Below are 19,150 nucleotides of genomic sequence, written 5' to 3'. Positions count from 1 at the left end.
GTGTCGACCCTGGGTTCAGAAGCGGGTACAGCAGGCACATCCTGGACAGCGCCTTCGCCCGCACCCCCCGAATATGCGCCTTCCACGTCAGGCGCCTGTCGAGGGTAGCGCCGAGGTTCCGACCAGTGCGTGACCATGGGAAGGGGCCACCCGTGTTCTGCACCGGCCTCACGTTCGCTGGCACCTTCTTCCGCGAGAAAATCACCGCCTGGCTCTAGCCTGCGTTGAATCGAAGCCGCCATTTAGCGGCCCAAGCTCCGAGCTCGTCCCAGGCGAACACCTCATGCACACGCTCCATCAGATCGCAATGAGAGGGAACGGACCGCATGGTGAACGCCTGGTACCTCAGACAGAATTCCAAATGTGCCAGACCGAAATCGGAACACCCAGGAGTGCGTCAGGTGGGCGCGGACTGCAGAGGGAACACCAAGCACTGCAGCGGACGGAAAAGGGAACGGCAACGTTCCAGAAGATCACAGCGAGCGGGGACGGACCGCAGAGGGAACGCCTGCAATCATCGGTGCAGGGGGAAGGCCACAGACATAAATAATTGACCAGGTCCGCTCGGGGAGCAATACGACAACGTCTTTCCGTCTGTTTCGTACACTCACTAGCAGTGGCCTGTTCTCGTCCAGCCACATGTTCCCTTCACCATAGAGTTGGCGCATTACTGCACCCCTCCTCTGTACGTCCACCGTCGGAGGGTGGCACGGAGCTTAAAGTCACACCGCCACACTTCCAAAGTGCTATTCTCGTCTCTTATTCAGCCGCTGCTTTGAGTCTCCTCTCACTTATCCACAGAGACAGTTGGACCGGATCTGGACCGGTGACGCTGTGTACTAGTAAACTGGCCAAGAAAAAAGAATCGAGGAGCAGTCTCAGGTCGCAACTGATGAAGGTGATCAGCTACGTTACCGAAATATACGACTCTGATGTCCAGCAGATTGTGTTAATAAACTTTACCTATATGGAGAAACAGTTCGGCAATGTCAAATGGTGCAAGATGTTCGAAATTCTGAGAAAGACAGGGTTAAGCTAAAGGGAAAGACGGGTAGTATATAACGTGTACAAGAGCCAAGAGGGTACAATACGAGTGGAAGACCAAGGACGAGGTGCTCATTTAAAAGTAGTAGAAGACAGGGATGTAATCTCTCACCCCTACTGTTCACTCTATAAGTCAAAGAAGCAATGATGGAGATAAAAGAAAAGTTAAAGAGTGGGACTGATATTGAAGCTGAATGTATATCAGTGACAACATTAGCTAGTGATATCGCTGTCCTCCCCCGACGAGAGGAGTAAGAAGGACATCAAAAGCAGACTAGAACTGGCAGAAAAGGCATCCCTGGCCACGAGAAGTCTACTGGTATCAAACATAGCCTTTGATTTGAGGAAGAAGTTTCTGAATTCCTGAAAATTACGTTTGGACCACAGCATTCTATTGTAGGGAAACATGGATATTGGAAAAACCGGAAAAGAAGAGAATAGAAGCATCTGATATGTAGTGCTGCAGTAGAATGTTGAAAATCAGGTGAACGTATAAGGTAAGTAATGAGGAGGTTCTCCAGAGAATCAGCGAGTGTATGGGAATCCTTGATAAGAAGAAGGGGCAGAACGGAGGAACATCTGTCAAGACATCACAGAATAACTCCCATGGTACTTGAGGGAGACGAAGTGGGTAAAAACTGTATAGGAACGTATCCAGAACATTATTGTGGACGTTGATTACAAATGCTACTCAGAGATGAAGAGGTTGGCACAAGATAGGAATTCGAGACATGCCACATCATATGAGTCAGAAGATTGATGTGGAAAAGAAGTTGTTTTAGCTCTGAAGAAGAAATAACGAAGATGTGCGAAGGTTCAAGGCTAGTGTTACCAATAAATATTTTCTCAAAGAAAAGCGTGGAGAAAGACATCGAAATTAAATAGTACAGAGAGAGAATTCTTATTGTAAGAATACCGTACACCTCGAAGATATCAGGAGAATTCTCTGTAGCATGGCCCCTATCAGTGATGTACGTAAATGATAATGGTCTCAGTTCGATGGGGATGAAGGCCCACGATGTCGTTCAGGTACGCTATGTTCAGGTCTTTGACGGTTAGGGCTCATAGAGCCACCAAACGCAGGAGACATTGATTCTTACGTTCCACCCGTCATTCCAACCAATCCATGACATATTTTATAGCTTTAAGATCGGATAATTTTGTGAACCAGTCAAGATGGGGAATTAGGAACACGGCTGTTGTCGTCTTGAAATACATGAATGTCCACATGATACTCAATAGAGGAATGTAGAACAAAGAATAACACATGAACACCGAAAATGTTTAAACAAACGTCCCGGTTCAAGCTCACAGTTGTAAGGGTGGCGGTTAGTGTTTGCTTATTCTTGAATTGAGAACAACTGTGTGAGTTGAAATTACAAGTTTAATGTCGCAATACTTCTCACCACATTACAGCTTTCCACACAGTTTTCAACTCACCAACATAAAAACAGCGCAGTGGATAATGCATCTTGCCAACATCAAGAAGTGAGATAATTTCATACACAATAATGTTAAATATAAAATCTCTGAAAGAACATTAAACTTAAGCACATTATTATGAAAGTTCAGTTGTAAGGGTGGAGGTTAGTGTTTGCTTATTCTTGAATTGAGAACAACTGTGTGAGGTGAAATGACAAGTTTAATGTCACAATATTTCTCACCACATTACAGCTTTCCACACAGTTTTCAACTCACCAACATAAAAACAGCGCAGTGGATAATGCATCTTGCCAACATAAAAAAGTCAGATAATTTCATACACAATAATGTTAATTATTAAATCTCTGAAAGAACATTAAACTTAAGCACATTATTATGAAAGTTCAGTTGTAAGGGTGGAGGTTAGTGTTTGCTTATTCTTGAATTGAGAACAACTGTGTGAGGTGAAATGACAAGTTTAATGTCACAATATTTCTCACCACATTACAGCTTTCCACACAGTTTTCAACTCACCAACATAAAAACAGCGCAGTGGATAATGCATCTTGCCAACATCAAGAAGTGAGATAATTTCATACACAATAATGTTAATTATTAAATCTCTGAAAGAACATTAAACTTAAGCACATTATTATGAAAGTTCAGTTGTAAGGGTGGAGGTTAGTGTTTGCTTATTCTTGAATTGAGAACAACTGTGTGAGGTGAAATGACAAGTTTAATGTCACAATATTTCTCACCACATTACAGCTTTCCACACAGTTTTCAACTCACCATCATAAAAACAGCGCAGTGGATAATGCTTCTTGCCAACATCAAAAAGTGAGATAATTTCATACACAATAATGTTAAATAATAAATCTCTGAAAGAACATTAATCTTAAGCACAATATTATGAAAGTTTAATTGGACCTTTCTTCACAAAATTGCTCCTACATATACATTATGATGTTGGTCAGTACTACGAAAGTCGTCCGATTCCGGTTCAAAATTCAGTACTATTTAGGATGACAATCAAGTCTACGGTGGATGGTTAGTCAAGTGATAAATTTGAGCACAAGGTTACCCAAGGCCGCTCGAGTTTATAGTGGACGCAAGCTGGTAAACCAACAAATTTTACACCTCTGCACACGGTATTTACCTTAAGTTGCGACGTGCTGCTGTCTGCAAGGCAGCTCTCTCCCACTGAAATTCCTACAAAACTAATCTGGCCTTTGCTGAACTTTCCAGCAGAGACTTTCCCTATGTTTCCCGTTGTGTGAGGAAACATGTACTCAGCCCTAGTCTCAGTATGTGACGATATACTCGCGCATGGTTGGAGCAGCGTGCATTTCACAGTGCCCTCTCAGTTCTTGCAAGTACAATTAACTAATTTGGCTGTTTCGTTTCTCCACAGTTTGAGCTACACGTTGCTACAGCTAATTTTAGCTGGAGTGCAGCCACTGTGAACGCAGTGTACACACCAATTTCTTCTTTGCATCGTACAGAGCGTTAATTGCTCTGTTCTGCACTTGACGGCAGTTCACAGAAGAGTCCTCACCAAAATTTCTCTCATCTCATGGCAGAACTGCCTCCCTCCACTTGGGTTGCTTTCTTATGTCACATCTTTTTTCAGCCAATAGGGGCGTTCCTCTTATTTTGAAGAAACACCCTCTACCAATTGCAACGTCCCTTCTATCAAACTGCGTCGAAACTTCATTAGTTTTCTCCTTCCTAGTGAGTTTCCGGCAATCGGACGTTTTATGCCCATTCTAGACGCCTAAAGTAGATTCACCTTTCCGTGTGTCACACTCGCTGGACGAAAATGCGTCACTTGCTTTTGTTCGGCTCCCATTGGAATTTCGAAACGCAGTTTTCTAAAACTTCTTCTCTGCTCTTGTACCGATGCCCTCGCTACAGGCGGGTCTCCAGCTTGAATCACATGGCCCAGTGTCGCTGTCCTCCTTCCTGCCACCCCTTGAAGTGGTTGCCGGCATGACTCCTACTGTGCGGGTTCGCTACGCTGTTGTTGAGTTGGCTTTTCAAAACTAAAATAGACTTGACTAGCGTTCCCTGTTCTACCTTCCCCTCAAAGACATGCATTGTATAGGAATGGTGTGTTAATTACCATCGATTGACTGTCATCCCTTTTTTTTGCATTACATCTTGATAGGCAAATGTTCTCATAGCTGTCGATTTATGTTAGGTGTCATCTTCACCTTCTGATTGTGATTTGTAAAGGTCTAATGTAAGGTGCAAATAGGACCATTTATTCTGCCACCTTACACAGTTACAGTGAGGCCCAGCCATGAAACGAAAATTCCACCAAAATGTCCGGCCTTCACTCTAACCACTCAACTGGTTTGCAGCCGATATTGGCAGCTGCTGCAGCCGACATCTTATCTCGTTTGAAAAGTAGCTCGCTAAACAGTTCAAGTTTAGTTCTGTCAGCTTTAACCCTGGCTGTGAGCAATGTTTCCTGGTGAATATCCGACTCCATTCATCTACTGCAAGCCGTTTCCCTTGCAACGTTTACTTGAAAACTATTCAGACGTACTTGCTTTCACTGACAGCTACTATTCCTATCGGGATGGAAATCGATTGTCACTGGCGAGGTGTGACACTCTTCTACTGCCCATGTAGCTCAGGATCCACTGCCCATACTCCGTGACACGTGGCAGCAAGTCGTACACATCCAACTGCGTTGGACAGTTCATGTTGATTGACCAAAAAATGGGGCAACTTCACTCACGATATGGTCATGGGCACGGCCAAACACGATTCCTCCTTTTTGCCTCTGTGTCACAGCTCCACAACGAACAATCGTGCTGTGTTGTTTGCATACAACAGTCTGGGAGATATTCACCATTGTCATGTGGGTGTGAAGCCACGCATGATCATCAGGTACATGTTCTACACAATATACAGACCTCCAATGCCACGAGCATGTTTTTTGAATGGAGCTGATCATTTTTTTTATATCCTACCTTACTTGAAATGAAGCCGTAAAAACAGTGTTGTTCAATAGTCATTTAGTCACTGGAAAGCTTCGATTTATGCACATGACGAAACATCCAGACGATGACTTTAGTGAACACACTGGGTTACTTAATGTGATGTATCAACAGAAGTCTGACAATGTTTTAGTCCGATAAGTTTAAATTTGAGTTCTCCTTCATATATTCGTAAGTTGACTTAATACTGGTGTCCAAAATTAAATCAGCAAACGGAAATTTTGCAGGGTTGTATTTCTTAGCCACAAAAAAGTATTAACAAATAATAGTAAAATAGAAACAATGCTACAAACACAAAAGCAAATGACTGCAACATGCATTAAGGTAGACAAAAATGTTCTTCGTTTTTTTTTAAACTTAACGGATTTGCTAACACGTCCCTACAACTACTTAATGTCCCCAAAATGGGACGTGACCACCTCTGGCACCAATAAGCACCTGACAACGCCAAGGCATGCTGTGAATGATATCACCCATCTCATGCTGAGGCAATAATGCCATTCTTCCTCCTCACAAGTCTCGGAGAATGGTTGGAGGATGCTGGTGTGATGCAGTCCGTGTCCCTAGTGCATTCCAGACGTTCTCTATGGAATTCAAATCGAGAGAACGAGCATACCACGCAACGCGTGCAGTATCTTCTCTCTTTGCAAGAACATACCGCTCACCTGTGCTCTATGAACTCGAGAATCATCGTCCATCAATTCCAAGACTAGGCCCACAGCACCGTGCAACAACCGCACATGAAGTCCCAAGATCTCGTCATGATACCTGACCAGTTAAACCATGACGATTTCATGATGAGGTATTAGAGTGGTCAACATAATTACTGTCCACACCATAAGGCGTCCTCCTCGATATCTGTCCCTTCCCACAATGTTTGGATCCCGAAATCATGTTTCACGTTCCCTACAGCTGCGAATCCGTCGATAATCACTCTCCAGAACAAATCGGGGCTCATCTGTGAAAATAACATTGGCCCATTGTTCGACCGTCCAGGTGGCATGTTAACGACTCCACTTCTATAGACGTTTCGTTTTGTGAAGACGCACCAGAGGTACATGTACAGTGGGTCTACGACAACAAAGGCCACTCTGCCGAAGCCTTCTGTATGCCGTTTGCCTCGATACAAGACGTACAGTGGACGCTGCGAGGTCAGATGCCAGCTGCAGCACTAGGCGGTACTGTCGTACTCTTACAGCCGAGTAACAGTCCTCTCTTTCGTATGTCACACGCGGTCGGCCCTGCACTGGTCTTCGGGCTACAGTTTCGGCATCTATAAAGAGTCGCCACATCCGGGAAACAACAGAACGATTCACATGAAGCCATCGGGTCACATCATTTGCAACTGTCCAGCTTCGAGGCATCCTACGGCACTCCACTGCAGAGAGTCTGATAGGCGGCTTTTCTGTGTCATGCTGCGCAGTTTGGTACACAGCGACTGTGGATGTGGGACTAGCCGGCAAACACTACCCCATTTGACAGGTGCCTTGACGTCATCGTTGGCTTGGTCTTCCATGCATAACACGATCGTACAGACATCTGTTGACAGTCTGTATGATTATATCATCCATTAGACATAGGACTGGAAATGTCTGTTTATTGCTTTAATTATGGACACCACGTGTAAGTACCTCTCGGATCTGAATTCACAACCAGGTTGCAATATAGACACGGGGTATTGTTGCATTTATGTTAATCTTGCTCAGTGCGCGGTTCATATGAGTTAGCGTCAGGTTTTGTCTCCCTATACAGGGTGGTCAACAACAGTCTTAAAAGCTTGTAAGAGCGCAACCGGGTAGGTTCTGCTGAGAAATTTGCTGTCAAGAAAATAATTCGATACCCTGCGCCGTTCTCGAGCTAACTAGCTCGAGAACTGACTGGCAGAGATCGTATAGACAAAGGTGTTCTTCACTCCGTTTTCTAAAACCAAATTAGAGAGCGATAAAAAAATTAGACATGGGATGGTAGTAAGGCTGGAACCCATGCCAGTCCCGTGCGCTATCATCTACGCTATAAGAACAACTGACAGTAATTGTATCTGGTGGGCCGCTTGAATTTGCGCCCAATACGGTCCGATGGACTAACTTTGGCGCTAATTAACTCGGAAACGGTACAACGTATCGATTTTTTTTTCTGAACAGTTGTTTCTCAGCACAACCCACCCTGCAACACACTTACAAGCTTTTCCCACTGTTTCTGACCACACTGCATATTCTGCCCTAATACAGTGATTCTGTCACAGGAGGAATCGTCAATATTCATAGACGTGGCAGGAATTGTCGCTCGTCAAACGTCCCACATCGACTTTTGCGGTTATCTCACGCAGTGTTGTTTGTCTGTCAGCACTGAAAACTCTATTCAAACGCCGCAGCTCTCGGTCATTAATGAAGGCCGTTGGCCACTGCGTTGTCCTAGTGAGAGTTAGTACCTGAAATTTGGTATTCTTGGCACACTCTTGATACTGTGGGTCTCGGAATACTGAATTCCGTAACGATTTCCGAAATGGGATGGTCCATGAGTACAGCTCCAACTACCATTCCGTGTAGAAAGTCTGTTAGTTACCGTCGTGCGGCCACAATCACGTCGGAAACCTTGTCATTTAAATCACCTGAGTACAAATTGTTGTGGGTTGGCAGGAGAGCCAACACCGGGTACTAGAGGAAGCCGAAAGGCACGCGTTTTAGCTCACGCAGGCTGGTGTGAGATCTGGAACAGGACAAGGAAGGTAGAATGTAGAAAAACGGACGTAGCTGGTGGAATACTTAACTTTAATCCATTAATGATGCGCATCGCTATTGACGGTACATGATTACAGTATCAATAGTAACTGGTACTGGCGCCTTGCTAGGTCGTAGCAAATGACGTAGCTGAAGGCTATGCTAACTATCGTCTCGGCAAATGAGAGCGTATTTTGTCAGTGAACCATCGCTAGCAAAGTCGGCTGTACAACTGGGGCGAGTGCTAGGAAGTCTCTGTAGACCTGCCGTGAGGGGGCGCTCGGTCTGCAATTACTGATTGTGGCGACACGTGGGTCCGACGTATACTAACGGACGGCGGCCGATTTAAAGGCTACCACCTAGCAAGTGTGGTGTCTGGCGGTGACACCACACAAATGACAGCTCAAAAAATGTTCTACCCTTTTATACCTTGTGTACGTGATACTATCGCCGTCTTTAGATGTGCATAATGCTGTCCCATTATTTTTGCCACGTCAGTGCATATGCAGCGATCTGAGCATCGCAGAAAGAAAGCAGCTGGTTGTCATCTCTAGTTAGTGGGCCCTATCGTTGTTTTGTAGGTATGGTTACGGAGGGTATAATTACATTTAAAACATGCATACAATTTCTATGTCTTTCTGGAGCGATATCTTTTCATCGCTAGTTAATGGACCCTTCCGTGGTTGCATAGGTGTGTTCAAGGAAGAGTATAATTAGATTTAAAATATTCGTAGGCGTTTTTTGTCTCCCTAAAGCGATATCATTTTCAAACATCAAAATGATTTTACAATTTACATACACGTTGTTTGATGCACACATGCATAATTACTATGTTCCTACTTTAGTGTATGGAAAATATCATTCTGTTGTAGACATATTTATGCACCGACTTTCAGGTTTGTCCTCTACAACACATGTTACTGATTACGGGCTCTTTAGGCGAGTAATCGTCTACCAAGTAAATACTTCCAAGTGCAGCCCATCGTGTAGAACAACATGCCCTTATTTATGATCTGCTAAGCACGCAGCATACAAATTTTCTCAGTATACTTTTAAGCCCATAGTATTTTTTCCTTTTTTTATATGAGGCAGTTAAATGAAAACCAGACAGATGGAAAAAAATTAAGTAAACTGTTCATTATTTCAGAAGTATTCACCCCGACTGTAATACATTTAACCTACTGTGAGACAAGACGGTAAATGCTGTAATGGACAAAAATTTGCGGTTGCCTACGTCATCATGGTTGTACGCAGGTGGGTATCTCTTCGTCCGACGCAAATAGACGACCGTGAATCCCTTACTTCAGGGCTCCTAAAATATGGAAATCGCATGGGGATCGCTGTCGCATGGAGGACGTCTATGGGTTTCCCAGCGAAATTTCTGCAGCACAGTCGAAGCAACCTTGGCAACCCGTGGGTAGGTATTATCGTGCAACAATACGTTGTCCTCCGTCACCATTCCTGGGCGATTGAACTTCATAATGCGCTTAAATTTTTGCAGTGTGTCCACGTTCAACTGTCCGTTAATAATGGCGCCATGTTCCAGAAAGTCAATGAGCAGCGGGGCATTACGAGTCAAAGAACAAGGTCTTCGTTCCTCTCCCGGACCTGGCGTGCACGGATTTTTTTTTTTTTTTTTTTTTTTTGTAGGGATGAATCCATCTAATTCCTTCCATGGCTCTGACACTTAGTCTACTGCTCAAATTGACGACACCGTGATTCATCTCCCGCGATAAAACGGGAGTGGAACTGACAGTTGTGTTCCTCACCGTGATACCGTTCCAGGCGTTGCAGCAACGTGTACATTCTGTCCAATTTGCCCCCGCGTAAGGCTGTGGGGAACCAGATACTCACAGATTTTCCAACGTTTCCGGTACTCTCTCGTGATGTCGTGAGCGGAACCGTAACATGAGCCGAATATCATCACCTTCCACTGTCCGCCATCAGTCGGTTATAGCGGCAGCGTCAACCGCAGCAGTGATGCTAGCCTCTTCTGCCCGACTGTTGTCTTTCAATAGCATCCGACTTTCACTGAATCGTTTATTCCATGAAAACACATACGGAGGTGTCATACTGTGTTCTCCATACACAGCAAACATTTGGTCATGAAATTCACTTTTTGACGCTCCTCCGCAGTCAAAATCCACAGTACACCTGACTGTGCCTCATTCCCATTCTCCATAGTGAAATAGCACGGACAGACGTGTCGCTCACGTGTAGCCTGTGCAACAGACACGTGGCATAGCGATGAACGTTCACGCAGATCCTTCCTGTTCCCGACAGAATACCTGCGCTGCCAACGTTTGCGCCATGCTCTTTATACGCTGAGGTGAAATAAGTCGTGGGATACCACCTGATTGTATGATAATATGATAGCAGAACAAACACTGGTAGCAGTTACTTCTGTAAAATATCTGGGAGTATGCGTACGGAACGATTTGAAGTGGATTGATCATATAAAATTAATTGTTGGTAAGGCGGGTACCAGGTTGAGATTCATTGGGAGAGTCCTTAGAAAATGTAGTCCATCAACAAAGGAGGTGGCTTACAATACACACGTTCGACCTATACTTGAGTATTGCGCATCAGTGTGGGATCCGTACCAGATCGGGTTGACGGAGGAGATAGAGAAGATCCAAAGAAGAGCGGCGCGTTTCGTCACAGGGTTATTTGGTAACCGTGATAGCGTTACGGAGATGTTTAACAAACTCAAGTGGCAGACTCTGCAAGAGAGGCGCTCTGCATCGCGGTGTAGCTTGCTCGCCAGGTTTCGAGAGGGTGCGTTTCTGGATGAGGTATCGAATATATTGCTTCCCCCTACTTATACCTCCCGAGGAGATCACGAATGTAAAATTAGAGAGATTATAGCGCGCACGGAGGCTTTCAGACAGTCGTTCTTCCCGCGAACCATACGCGACTGGAACAGGAAAGGGAGGTAATGACAGTGGCACGTAAAGTGCCTTCCGCCACACACCGTTGGGTGGCTTGCGGAGTATAAATGTAGATGTAGATGTAGATATGAGTCGGACCTCCATTTTACTGTCGCGCTGCAGCTAATCGACGTGGCATGGATTCAACAAGTTGTTCGATTTCCGCTGCAGAAACAACGAGCCATGTTGTCTCTATAGACGTTCATAATTGCAAAAGAGTTGGCAGTGGGAGATTTTGCGCAGGTACTGACATCTCGATTATGTCCCATAAATATTCGCTTTTATTCACGTTGCGTGATCCGGGTGGGAAATCATTCGCTCGAATTGTCCAGAATTTTCTTCAAACCAGTCGTGAGCATTTGTGACCCATCGATATGACATCGTTGTTTGGGAACATGAAGTCCACGAATGGCTGCAACAGGTCTCGAGGTAGCCGAATGTATCCATTTTCAGTCGGCTGGACCAGAAGACCCAGCCCATTCCGTGTAAATACAGCCCACACCAATTTGGAGTCACCACCAGCTTGCACAGTGCCCTTTTGGCAACTCTGGTCCGTGACTTGGTAGGATCTACGCCAAGCTCGAAACGTACCATCAGCTCTTAGCAACTGGAGTCGGGACTCATCTGGACAGGCCGTGGGTTTCCAGTCGTACAGTGTCCTACAGGTATGGTCACGAGTGCCGAAGCTGCGCTACAGGCGACGCCGTGCTCTTGACAATGGCATTCGCACCGGTCGTCTGCTGCCGTAGCTCATTAACGTCAAATTTCCCAGCACTGTCCCAACGGGTACTTTTGTCGTACGTCCCACATTGATTTCTGCAGTTATTTCACGCATTGTTGCTTGTCTATTAGCACTAACAAGACTACGAAATCGCTGCTGCTCTCGGTTGTTAAGGACGCTCAATGTGTAGTATTGCTTTCCTCTGACTACCTCCTACAGAAGCTAGTTCGGCAGGTGTTTGAAGAGACATCCGTTGTTATAACACAGGTGTTTCAAAAAGATTATACGTATTTCGAATGCATATACAGGGTGAGTCATAAATGAGGAAAAATATGTCGTGCAAATGGTCACACACTGAGCTACAAACATAAATTCGTTTACAACATGTTCCTATGTCAATAAATGGCAATGCAATTGAATGGTAAAAATCTGGAAATATGGAATGGACTTTTGGGTGTTAATGTGCGCCGATATTGGCCAAGGGGACAGATCGGCAACACGGCACAACATGCGAGTGTTGCAGGTAGTCTAGTAGCTCACGAGAAGAAGAGACATGCGGCGTCAAGAGACGGTCTGCTTGACGCTGCGAGCAATGACAGCGCCCACATCTATCCCGTACCGGTGACGCTGGCCGGTATTATGTATCCTGGCTAGTTGGCATAGGGAAAGGAACCTGAGGAGGGGCTGCACTACTGTACATGCATGTTTTATATTTTGGTTTTCGTGTCCGAGACTTAGATTTAAGAAACGAGTACATAGATGCAGAATACAAAATAAAACTACACAAGTATGTGGTAGTTAATACAAACGATTACAATACAGCTGTACAAATCGAAACTAATATCGAAACACATGACCAGAAGCTGCAGTGGCGGTTTATAACTACTGTTCGAAATGACGGCCACGATGTGTGTGGCAAAGTTGAACTCTTCGCAGGAAGGATTGCCGAACACGATCCGACATGTCTGTTTCTCTTTGCGTAATATTACAGGCATGTTGTATTCTGCGTTGAAGGGTGTTGACATCAACAACCTCGCTTTCATAAATCACAGATTTCAGTCGGCCGCGGTGGCCGTGCGGTTCGAGGCGCTCCAGTTCGGAGCCGCGCTGCTGCTACGGTCGCAGGTTCGAATCCTGCCTCGGGCATGGGTGTGTGTGATGTCCCTAGGTTAGTTAGGTTTAAGTAGTTCTAAGTTCTAGGGGACTGATGACCACAGCAGTTGAGTCCCATAGTGCTCAGAGCCATTTGAACCATTTTGAACAGATTTCAGATGGCCGCACAAAAAGAAATCCGGTGGATTCAGGTCTGGCGATCTTGCTGGCCATGCTACAGGGCCTCCATGACCGATCCTTTTCGAAGGGAAGGCACTGTCCTGGTGGCGTGGCACTGTGCCGCTGAAGTGAGCGGGGGCTCCATCATGCATGTACCACAGGTTCATACGAGAGGCCAAACTAGCACCTTCCAACAATTCCGGTAATGTGGCATCCGGGAAACGCAGATACCGCTCTCCTGTAAGCCTTTGTGGTAGCACGTGTGTTCCTATGAGATGGTGATCAATAATATGACACCAGATATTGACACCGCATCGTTGTTGCTACCTTCGTATCACGGAAAGAGTGGTTTTCTTCCGCAAACTCGTGGCAATTATGCGAATTCACTATACCCTCCTTCGTGAAATAGGCTTCGTCGGTGAACAGTTATGTTCGTCAAAAATACTGGTCGTGGGTCTGACGCCGTAGGATAAAATTGCAGATGTACAGCCTCCTCTGGTAGTCTTCCAGCAATAATGACTGTACCTTCTGCATGCGAAAGGGATGGTAATGGTTTCTATGGAGTACTCGCATAACAGTAGATTTTGACATCCCGACCGCAGTGGCAAGAGACCTGGTGCTTATTGTTCGGTCCTCCGCAACAGTTTGTAACACTTTTTCTTCGTCACGCGCACTGTACGTCGACGGTCGGCCACGACCACTAAATCCTGGAGGTGCTGCACATGCACCATACACATCAAGCGCCTGTACACAGTGTAAAACGTTTTTGCCGATTAAAGGCGCCGGCTAGGAAACCTCTCGTGATACAGTTGCCTTGCAACGTCAGCTCTCCCATCTGCAAGCCCGTAGGTTAGGTGGATGTCGGCGTATTCCTCGTTTGTGAAACTTGCCACGGTACTGCAGTAACACTGCGACGCGGCCGTTAGCAGCTGTCGACACGGCGAGTATCGGGCAGAGTGATGAGCGTGTCACGCACGCCGCCGTTTTACTTCCGCCGTTGACCACTGTTTCCGCTTACAGGACACACATTCCATAACATGGGACTGTACACTCCGTTACCGCCACCAACGTATGATTCACAAGTTCTGATAAAATTTCAGATACATTACGATGGGATTGGTTCTCTCTCGTATCTTTCAAACGCTGCCAGATTACACATCAGCTCATTGGTGTGTCATGTGTTGTATCTATGGGTGAATCACATGTGATCGTGAGGCTCGTCCGTATCTCGTTCATTGATTAACAGGTCTTTCTGTTTTACATCCACAGTACACGGAGGAGAACGCAATTAACAAAGGTGCGTGACGTGTTACGCGTAGCAGCATGCTGTCCTCGAATTTTTTTTTCCTCATTTACGGCTCACGCTGTATTTATTAAACTTTAAGACATACGAATACGAAACTTTACACACATATTTACGAACCTCTCAAGTTCAAATTACAAATGTTCAATAGGTCCTCCATCAGCGACACAAACAATATCACATCGATACTCAAATTCCTCCCATACTCGGTCAGGCATGTCCTTCGTCACTTATGTTATGGTAGTACGGAGTTGGTTCTTCAACTATTCCGGTTTATGGCAGTGGTGGAACATAAACGTTGTCTTTAACGAAACCCCACAGAAAGAAGTCAGAGAGTGTCACATCCAGTGACCGTGGAGCCCATCTGAGACATGCTAAGTCGCCAGCTTCTTGACGACCAATCCAACGATTCGCTAGAGTTTGATTCAGATGTTCATGCACTTGGCGACTCCAGTGAGGGGGTGCCCAGTCTTGTTGGAAAACGAAGTTGCCTTCGTGCAGCCTCGGAAACAAACAGTTTTGTGACATAGCAAGATACCGCTGACCGTTAACCGTTTTTCCATCAAAGAAGACTGGGCCGTAAGCAGATGATCGGGAATCGCACAAAACACGTTGACTTTGGGCGAATCTCATACGTGTTCAATGGCTGCATGTGGGTTCTGTAGGCCTCAAATTCGAACTTTGTGTTTGTTTACCTGACCACTCATATGAAAATTCGCTTCGTCACTCAACACGATGCGTTGTGCGAAAGTGTTATCATTGTAAATAGCATCGAGAATCTCGTTACAAAATGTCACACGTTTGCGTTTGTCATCAGGATGCAGAGTTTGTAACATCTGTAACTTGTACGGCTTCATATCTAACCGACGTCTCAATACACGCCAAACTGTAGCTGTAGACAGTTGTAACTCCCGACTGAAGGACTACGTTGGAAAGCAGTTTCAATAATCATATCCTTTGTCTAGAAACTGTCGAAACCATCTGCTATTGTTTCACCCATTCGGAGGATCAATTTGGTACCTCAACCTGAAAAGTCTTTGCACTGTAATCACGAAATTGCACTTCGAAAACTTGAGACAACAAAATGATTTCTGCTGCGGAGTAGCAATTTTAAACATGTGACGGTTACCAAGCAAAACAAAGGATAACTGACATCTAATTATATATAAATATACACTCATGGTCGTAAATTAAGGTTAATGCTGATACATTGTGAAAGAACGCTCTAGTGGGCAGTTTGCGGGTTTAAATCACCGCGGGGTATGACCATGCGGTGCATTTGACCTGCGCTCGTCGCACAGTGGCGCTGGCAGTGGTCCACATACGCAGAGGTGTGTTGGTGCATGTCAGAGTAAGGTGCTGCGAGTAAGTGTGCAGACGTTTTCAGATGTGCTAATGGTGACTGTGTGTTGAACACCGCTCAGAGAACACATATGGATGACGTTATGAGGAGTAGAATACTTGGGCGACTAAAGGCTGGTCAAAAACAGCAGGTCGTAGCACGGGCCCTCCGTGTGACACAAAGTGTGATCTCAAGATTATGGCAACGATTCCATCAGACAGTAAACGTGTCGGGGCGCTACAGTACGGGACGTCCACAGTGTACAACACCACAAGAAGACCGATATCTGATCATCAGTGCCCGCAGACGACCACGGAGTACAGCAGGTAACTTTTATCGGGACCTTACCGCAGCCACTGGAACAGTTGTCTCCAGGCACACAGTCTACAGACGACTGAACAGACACGGTTGCTTCGCCTGGAGACCTGCAAGGTGCATTCCACTGTCCCGTGGTCACAGGAGAGCCCGTAGAGCCTGATGTCAAGAACACAGTACATGGTCACTGGAACTGTGGTCCCAGGTAATGTTCACGGACGAGTCCAGGTACAGTCTGAACAGTGATTCTCACCGGGTTTTCATCTGGCGTGAACCAAGAAGCAGATACCAGCCCCTTAATGTCCTTGAAAGGGAGCTGTATGGAGGTGATGGTTTGATGGTGTGGGGTGGGATTGTCATTGGTGCACGTACATCCTTGCGTGTCTTTGACTGAGGAACTGTAACAGGTCAGGTGTATCGGAACGTCATTTTGCACCAGTATGTCCGCCTTTTCAGGGGTGCAGTGGGTCTTACCTTCCTCCAGATGGATGATAACGCAAGGCCCCACCGAGCTGCCATCGAGGAGGAGTACCTTGAAACAGATTATATCATTCGAATGGACTGGCCTGCCTGTTCTCCAGACCTAAACCCCATAGAGCACGTCTGGGATACTCTCGGTCGACGTATCGCTGCACGTCTTGAAATCCCTATGGCACTTCAGGAGCTCTGACAGGCACTGGTGCAAGTACTGGAGGCTATACCCCAGCAGCTGCTCGACCACCTGATCCAGAGTATGCCAACACGTTGTGCGGCCTGTGTACGTGTGCATGGTGACCATATCCCATATTGATGTCGGGGTACATGCACAGGAAACAGTGACGTTTTGTAGCACATGTGTTTCGGGACGGTTTCCTCATCTTATCACCAATACCGTGGACTTACAGATCTGTGTCATGTGTGTTCCCTATGTGCCTATGCTATTAGCACCAGTTTTGTGTAGTGCCACATTGTGTGGCACCACATTCTACACTCCTGGAAATGGAAAAAAGAACACATTGACACCGGTGTGTCAGACCCACCATACTTGCTCCGGACACTGCGAGAGGGCTGTACAAGCAATGATCACACGCACGGCACAGCGGACACACCAGGAACCGCGGTGTTGGCCGTCGAATGGCGCTAGCTGCGCAGCATTTGTGCACCGCCGCCGTCAGTGTCAGCCAGTTTGCCGTGGCATACGGAGCTCCATCGTAGTCTTTAACACTGGTAGCAGGCCGCGACAGCGTGGACGTGAACCGTATGTGCAGTTGACGGACTTTGAGCGAGGGCGTATAGTGGGCATGCGGGAGGCCGGGTGGACGTACCGCCGAATTGCTCAACACGTGGGGCGTGAGATCTCCACAGTACATCGATGTTGTCGCCAGTGGTCGGCGGAAGGTGCACGTGCCCGTCGACCTGGGACCGGACCGCAGCGACGCACGGATGCACGCCAAGACCGTAGGATCCTACGCAGTGCCGTAGGGGACCGCACCGCCACTTCCCAGCAAATTAGGGACAATATTGCTCCTGGGGTATGGGCGAGGACCATTCGCAACCGTCTCCATGAAGCTGGGCTACGGTCCCGCACACCGTTAGGCCGTCTTCCGCTCACGCCCCAACATCGTGCAGCCCGCCTCCAGTGGTGTCGCGACAGGCGTGAATGGAGGGACGAATGGAGACGTGTCGTCTTCAGCGATGAGAGTCGCTTCTGCCTTGGTGCCAATGATGGTCGTATGCGTGTTTGGCGCCGTGCAGGTGAGCGCCACAATCAGGACTGCATACGACCGAGGCACACAGGGCCAACACCCGGCATCATGGTGTGGGGAGCGATCTCCTACACTGGCCGTACACCATTGGTGATCGTCGAGGGGAAACTGAATAGTGCACGGTACATCCAAACCGTCATCGAACCCATCGTTCTACAATTCCTAGACCGGCAAGGGAACTTGCTGTTCCTACAGGACAATGCACGTCCGCATGTATCCCGTGCCACCCAACGTGCTCTAGAAGGTGTAAGTCAACTACCCTGGCCAGCAAGATCTCCGGATGTGTCCCCCATTGAGCATGTTTGGGACTGGATGAAGCGTCGTCTCACGCGGTCTGCACGTCCAGCACGAACGCTGGTCCAACTGAGGCGCCAGGTGGAAATGGCATGGCAAGCCGTTCCACAGGACTACATCCAGCATCTCTACGATCGTGTCCATGGGAGAATAGCAGCCTGCATTGCTGCGAAAGGTGGATATACACTGTATTAGTGCCGACATTGTGCATGCTCTGTTGCCTGTGTCTATGTGCCTGTGGTTCTGTCAGTGTGATCATGTGATGTATCTGACCCCAGGGTTGTGTCAATAAAGTTTCCCCTTCCTGGGACAATGAATTCATGGTGTTCTTATTTCAATTTCCAGGAGTGTACAATTATCCTTAATTTATGGGCATAAGTGTATATACTAGACTATGTATTCGTTTCTCCAATAGCCGAGCCGAGGCGCAGCGATCGATAGTTTGTACAAAAAAATACTTTGTAATACGTATATTCATTTTGAAACACCCTGTACCGTACACCTGTTGTAGCGAAGTGCAGCGTTTGTTGTGTTGTGTGGCAGGTCTGACGGAGGCGGCCCGTGGTCGTGCGTCCTCGGGGGCGGCCGGCCCCCGCCGCCCCCAGGCTCCTCCTCGCTGGGTGTCGCCGCTGGCAGTTGCCGCAGCCGTGGTGGGCGTGGCCGGAGGCAGGTGACGCGCCTCCAGGCAACCGGAGGTCGCCGACGCGTCCACCGCGCGTCGCCGCCGTTCGACTCCTCATCACCTGTCGGAGCCTCATACGTCAGGCTCTGGCACTGTCACTCAAGCCCCGACGGACACGAAATAAAAACACGCGAACTGATACGAGCGTGTTCCTCACACCTTCCACGTAAAGAGATTAAGTCCCTTTCTATTAGAAGCATCGTAATTAGAATATCCCGCAAGGGCGAGGTAGAGAACGCTGTTGTTACTTCTCCGTTCTTATTCCATGTGTTGATGTCGGCTAAGGCTTCCCAACTCCTGACCTCTTATCGATCATGCTTTCAACAAAGAAGCGTAAAAAGACTGGCGCATT

The 19,150-nt window shown here is 46.9% G+C and overlaps 1 protein-coding gene across 1 annotated transcript in view; it reads left to right on the top strand.

Annotated features, from left to right (window-relative positions):
* LOC126092414 (lachesin-like) overlaps positions 1-18,790 on the top strand; it is a 348,672-nt gene extending 329,882 nt beyond the window's left edge. The window contains exon 9 of the mRNA XM_049908001.1: positions 18,660-18,790. Coding sequence (XP_049763958.1) covers positions 18,660-18,790 — 131 coding nt within the window. The remainder of the gene's footprint in view (positions 1-18,659) is intronic.
* The last annotated feature ends 360 nt before the right edge of the window (positions 18,791-19,150 follow it).

Source organism: Schistocerca cancellata, chromosome 7 (genome assembly GCF_023864275.1).
Source record: "Schistocerca cancellata isolate TAMUIC-IGC-003103 chromosome 7, iqSchCanc2.1, whole genome shotgun sequence".
In the NCBI taxonomy this organism is placed as follows: Eukaryota; Metazoa; Arthropoda; class Insecta; order Orthoptera; family Acrididae; genus Schistocerca; species Schistocerca cancellata.
The sequence above is the reverse complement of the archived record's forward strand: the minus strand, read 5'-3'. Positions and strand labels throughout refer to the sequence as shown.